This window comes from Nematolebias whitei, chromosome 22, assembly GCF_014905685.2.
Source record: "Nematolebias whitei isolate Nwh7 chromosome 22, NemWhi1, whole genome shotgun sequence".
Lineage (NCBI taxonomy): Eukaryota > Metazoa > Chordata > Actinopteri > Cyprinodontiformes > Rivulidae > Nematolebias > Nematolebias whitei.
This window is the reverse complement of record NC_056519.1, coordinates 1488475-1494153: the sequence shown is the minus strand read 5'-3', so window position 1 is coordinate 1494153 and position 5679 is coordinate 1488475. Positions and strand designations below refer to the sequence as shown.

Below are 5679 nucleotides of genomic sequence, written 5' to 3'. Positions count from 1 at the left end.
CACACACCTGGTCTTATGGTCTCATACAGGTGTCAGTCACACACCTGCCCTCATACAGATGTCAGTCACACACCTGGTCTCATACAGGTGTCAGTCACACACCTGGTCTTGTGGTCTCATACAGATGTCAGTCACACACCTGGTCTTATGGTCTCATACAGGTAAGAGTTACACCTGGAATCAACAGCAAACCACAGTAACCTTTTTATGGCTCCCTTCTGCAGGACTTCGCCGACACTGAGCTGCTCCTCTCTCGGGGTAACGTGGACCATGATGCTTTGCAGATGTACGCTCGTGAGGCAGCTGACTTTTCAACCAATCACCAGCTTCCATTTCTGGACTTCGCCATGAACCACTATGGCCAGCCAGATGTGGCCATGTTTGACTTCACCTGTATGTATGCATCAGAGAATGCTGCTTTGGTTCTCCAACGCCATGGGCACCAACTGCTGGTCACACTGGTCGGAGACAGCCTGCTGGAGGTGAGACGGGTGTCTTCTGATGAAGGTGGACACACTGGTAACCAGTCAGATTCTTTACCTGTCTTCCTAATTGTCTACAGCCATTTTGGCCAATGGGGACAGGTGTAGCTCGGGGCTTTCTAGCAGCTCTGGACTCAGCTTGGATGATAAGAAGTTGGGCTCAAGGTGAAGCTCCTCTGGATGTCCTGGCTGAGAGGTGGGGACACACCTGGACAAGACTGACCTGCTGCTGTCTCATGTTTTACATCACACCTGTCTGTCTGTGTCTTGTAGGGAGAGTTTGTACCGTCTCCTCCCTCAGACAACTCCCGAAAACATGCAGAAGAACATCAGTCTGTTCACCGTAGATCCATCAACAAGATATCTGAACATCAGTCCTTTGACTGTCACACCTGCCCAGGTGAGTCCTGAAGACAGAAAGACTGGTTTGATTTGATCTCGTCAATTTTGTCTCTGACAAATAAAAATAATAAATTGATGTTTTTTGTTGTTGTTGTTGTTTTGTGGGGTGGGGGGTTGTTATCAGGTAAGACACCTGGTGGACACAGGAGAGAAGGCGGGGCTGAACACAGATGAGAGTGCAATTGTCCGACTCCCCTCACCCAGAATTCTAAAACAAGGTGTCTTTACTTTTTTATACTTTAAAAGTAAAAGTAGCAGAATGGTAGTTAAAAGCTAAAAGTATCAAAAGTCTAACTAGAAGTTAAAAGTAGCAAAATGGTAACTACAATTTGCAGAATTGTAGGTAAAAGCTAACCGTTACAGAACAATAGCTAAAAAAGTAAAATGGTATCTAAAAGCTAAAAGTAGCACAAGAAGACAATAAGGGAGCAAGTAGCTGAAGTAGATTTCAAAGAGAACAATGTCCTGCCAGCAAAGAATAAATGCCGACTCAGCATTCACTCAATAATTATTATTTTTTGTCCTCTAACCTGATTTGTTGTCACAGAGTCCTTCTCTCCGTCCAATCAGCTGCTATCATGGTGTCAGGAACAGACCCGTGGATACAAAGGTGTCGCCATTATGGACCTGACTACATCCTGGAAGAGCGGCCTTGCCCTGTGTGCTCTTATTCACCGTTATCGACCCGATCTGATGTAAAAACTCACTTGATTTTCTTTTTAATTGTCTTTTTAAAACCCAGAGACTTCAGAACTGTTGTCATAATTCTGGTTCAGATCAAACTTCTGATTTTGATGGAAGTCTCTTGTTTTATGGTCAGCTGTTTCTTCGAGGTGCTGTTTTACAAAAAGTTTATTATTTTTTCTTGGCCTGTGACGACTTCCTGTGTAGAAAGTATGACTCTCTGGATGAATCATCGGTGGAAGAAAACATTCAACTCGCCTTCGATGTGGCTGAACGGGAGTTTGGGATTCCTCCTTTGATGACGGTAGACGAAACGTCGTCTGATGGAGAACCGGACTCTCTGTCCATGGTGATGTACCTGAGTCAGTTCTACCAGCTGCTCAGAGAACCATCGACCCCTGCTGGTGAGACTACAAACTGCTTCTTAAACACTTTTAATTATTATATCCATTTGAATAAATTTAGAAATTGAAACAAGAACACAATTTGGTCTAAAACAAAAAAGAGTGAAAGAACTGGTACAGGATAAATACTGACTTACTGAAAAGTTTACAGTAAACAAGAGAAGATTGCATTTAAGAGTTGTGTGAGACAGGTTTGTTAAGAAACCCCCGACCCAAACTTCCAACACCCCCAAAAAAAACAAACAAACAAAAAAAAAAACCGTTTTAAACAACAAAAAGAGTTTAAACTAAAACAACAGTCAAATGATTAAAACCATGTACAAAAGATGCAGAGACAAACAATACTACAAAGAGCTTCCATTTTCTTTAAATGGCCCCGCCCATTTTTGGTAGTGACAAATAATGGGCGTCAACATAAAAATGTTCAGTTTTCTGAGTTGCAGAAGAAATTAAAATAAAATTGTAATGCGATATACATTGTGGTTTGCATCCTTAAAAAGAAATGGAAAGAGGAGATTTATGGCTCCAGTCCAACTAAAAAGGGTGAAAAAGCTTTGACAGACATTTTATCATGTTTTCTAAATGTATATATTTCATAAATTCATTAAAAAATGTACATGTTAGAAGTTAGTTATTCTTCTACTAAAATATAATTTAATTTGTTTGAGTCACTTTAAAGCATCATTAAAACTCTTCTCAGAAACTTCTCAGTGTATTAATTACTTTTTAACCAATTGATGTTTTATTTTGTTAATGAAAGACGTTCAGATTGATTTACTTTATATAACAGCTACATTCAGAGCTCGTTTCTCTGACGCTCCGTCTTATTTTAGTACCAGGAAAAGAGATGGCAGTGACAATATCTAAGATCTTTACACACTCGGCCAAACTAGTAACCCACTCATCTCATATACCCTCATGTACCGCAGCGTGCTTTTTGAGATTAGATGCTGAAGTCTTGTCAGCTGCTGTCACCGTAGAGATCAAACTAAGTTTGCATCTGGACTCCGTCTCCTTTTCGCCCTTTGTGCATGAAACATTCCTCCAGGTACGGCCACGGACACTCGTCCTCAGCCTTTACCTCCTCGTGTCCTCTGTTGACAGCGTGGTCCTCTGTCTTTACTTTGGCTTTTTCTCCAAATCTTCGGTCCATAAATGACTCTCTACTCTACGGCGTTGTCCTTATTGGCTACAAAGATGCAGATGAACCGTTTAAACATTAATTCAATTTGTGGCCGTACTCAGTAGCAAGTTTTGATTTTAAAAGTAGTGAAGTAGATTACATGGTCTAAATTGTACTTAAGTATGAGTAAAATTACACACTTGAAAGAAATACTCACAAAAGTACAAGTACTTAAAAAATCTACTTAATTACTGTAATGTGAGTATTTATAATTTGTTACCAACGCCCCTGTGGATCCAGCTGTGGGGCAGATCTGCTGCTCTGTCTGGAATATTAGTTTGTATAAAAGTTTAAAATGGCTTCAGATCCAGCAGTTTGACCTAAACAGCAGTGACGTGCGGTGAGCGTGACAGGCGAGCTTCACATACATGAACCCAAAACAGAAGCTTATATTTCAACATAAGTAGTTTTAAAATAATTAGAAAATGTTTGACACTTCATTGTGCAGGGATGTTCTTCAACTCGGTGATTCTGTCACATCTGTCTTCTGGAGCTGCTGTCTGGTCACACACTCTCCAAACTGCACGTAAACCTTTGGAAACTCTCCACAGTCGGGACTTGAAGGTTTTATACCAAAAGCCAATCAGATTTCATCACTGTAATATTTTAGCTAAGTTCTAGAATTTTCCAATTTTATAAATTAAAATTGTTTCAAATTGATGTTTAAATGGACTTGCACCCAAACCATTAAGCAGTTCTACAGAAACTGCAGCAGATCTTCCAGAGCAGCTTTAACTGTCGACTGTAAGGTTCCTTTTCATAGAACCTCTTTTGCTCAAAGTTCTCTCTCTTATCATTGTCAGTATTTTACTTGTCGTGATGACAGGTGAGGCACTGCCTAACCTGCCTCCCCTGACTGCACGTCACTACTAAACAGAACTGATCTGGGATCAGAGCAGAACCACCAACCATGTGCATCAGAAAGTCGTTGTTCGTGTTCAGTTGTTGGTTCTGGTTCTGTCAGTGAATCTGTGCAGGTTCTGTTTCAGGCTGCCTGAGTCAGTGTTCTGATCTGAGAGCAGCTCTCATCGCCCCAGCATCCCTCCTCAGCAGACTGGGAACTAGTCCATCCAGGAAGAGGAACCCAAAGGTACCTGCAAGCACACCTGTTCACACCTGCTGGCTCCTGCCTGAGACTTGAGCTGCTTTGATCTGAAATCTGTGCAGGAGTTCAGTGACGCTCTGAACAAACGGAGGAGGACGAGCGAGCTGAGGGGAGAGCCTCAGGAGGTAAAGGTTCCCTCAACATCCGTCCATCTCAGATGTTCTACAGAACAAACAGTCAAATATGTCGCACAGACCATATAAACTTACTTTATGAACGCTGACTGTTCAAGTTGAGTTTCTGTCAGACGAAGGCTTTTCTCTCTTCTGGTTCACCTTCCAGTCATGTGACCTGAACAGTGATGGTGACGAGCCATTTGTGGGCGGGGCAAATTGGTCCAGGGTCCGTTTGATGGCCAATCAGCTGCAGGCAAAGCTGGATGAGAGCTCTGCACCCTGCACCACCTCTTCCTCTTCTTCTTCAGCTGCTTCAGCTTTTCGTCGACAGGTGAGAGCAGACTACTTCCTGATCATCAGCTTGAAGCTGCGCGAACAGCATAACGAAGCAGGAGGTCAAAAGTTGTTTATTATTTACACAGATGTTAAAATCTAAATCCTCATATTGACCAGCAGGGGGAGGAGGCGTCCACAGATGATCATCAGGCCACGCCTCCTACTCAAAGGTTGCCATGGAGACCGGTAAAGACCAGTAGAGACCAATTGATCGTCATTGTTTCCCTGTCCTGATAGATTCTGTTAATTATTTCAATAGAAGAAGAAAAATATCTGAATCTTGAATGAAGTAGCTTCCCTTCATGGAAACATCACAACATCTCGTTGACCTCGACGCAGGAGTATCCAACGTTGATTCTCTATTTATGAATGGTCCAAGTTGAGGTCATTGTCTTGATGATAATGTTCAATGCAGGTTCATGAAGTTTTGAGCATCCTAAAAGGAAACAGGCACAGAAAGTAGTGCATGGCAAACCGGTGTTGTCCACTCTGTATCTCTTTGAACTGCGAGGGGTTGTGCTTTTACCACCACATCGTGTCATCTGTAGAGTGCAATAAGTAAGAACGTCTCTTGTGTTTATATCATGGTCACTTGCCAACAAAGCTGTTACCCTGACATTGAAGTTGTAAACATGTGTCACCACCGTCTATAGATTTGTGTGCATTGGCCATAGTCTTCACTTTTTTGGTATAGTCTAGTAAAATCCATCAGGGCCTCATGTACAAAGGGTGCATACGTACAAAAACATGTCGTACACACTTTTTCACGCAAAACTTCAAAATGTGTCAAGAATAAAGTGAAAATGTGCTCAGCTCCACGCCACCTTCATGACTGGCATACACGTTTCTATGGTACAGGTGTACACACGTTTCTATGGTTACAGGTGTACACATATTTCTATGGTTACAGGCGTATGCATGTTTCTATGGTACAGGTGTACACACGTTTCTATGGTACAGGCGTATG

General features: G+C 42.1%; 1 protein-coding gene across 1 annotated transcript in view; it reads left to right on the top strand.

The window, feature by feature from the left end:
- Positions 1-5679, top strand: part of LOC119428429 (protein-methionine sulfoxide oxidase mical3a) — a 23019-nt gene that overhangs the window by 6497 nt on the left and 10843 nt on the right. The window contains exons 7-15 of the mRNA XM_037696111.1: positions 225-482; positions 563-678; positions 756-882; positions 1009-1102; positions 1432-1579; positions 1776-1972; positions 4145-4245; positions 4323-4385; positions 4543-4707. Coding sequence (XP_037552039.1) covers positions 225-482; positions 563-678; positions 756-882; positions 1009-1102; positions 1432-1579; positions 1776-1972; positions 4145-4245; positions 4323-4385; positions 4543-4707 — 1269 coding nt within the window. The remainder of the gene's footprint in view (positions 1-224; positions 483-562; positions 679-755; positions 883-1008; positions 1103-1431; positions 1580-1775; positions 1973-4144; positions 4246-4322; positions 4386-4542; positions 4708-5679) is intronic.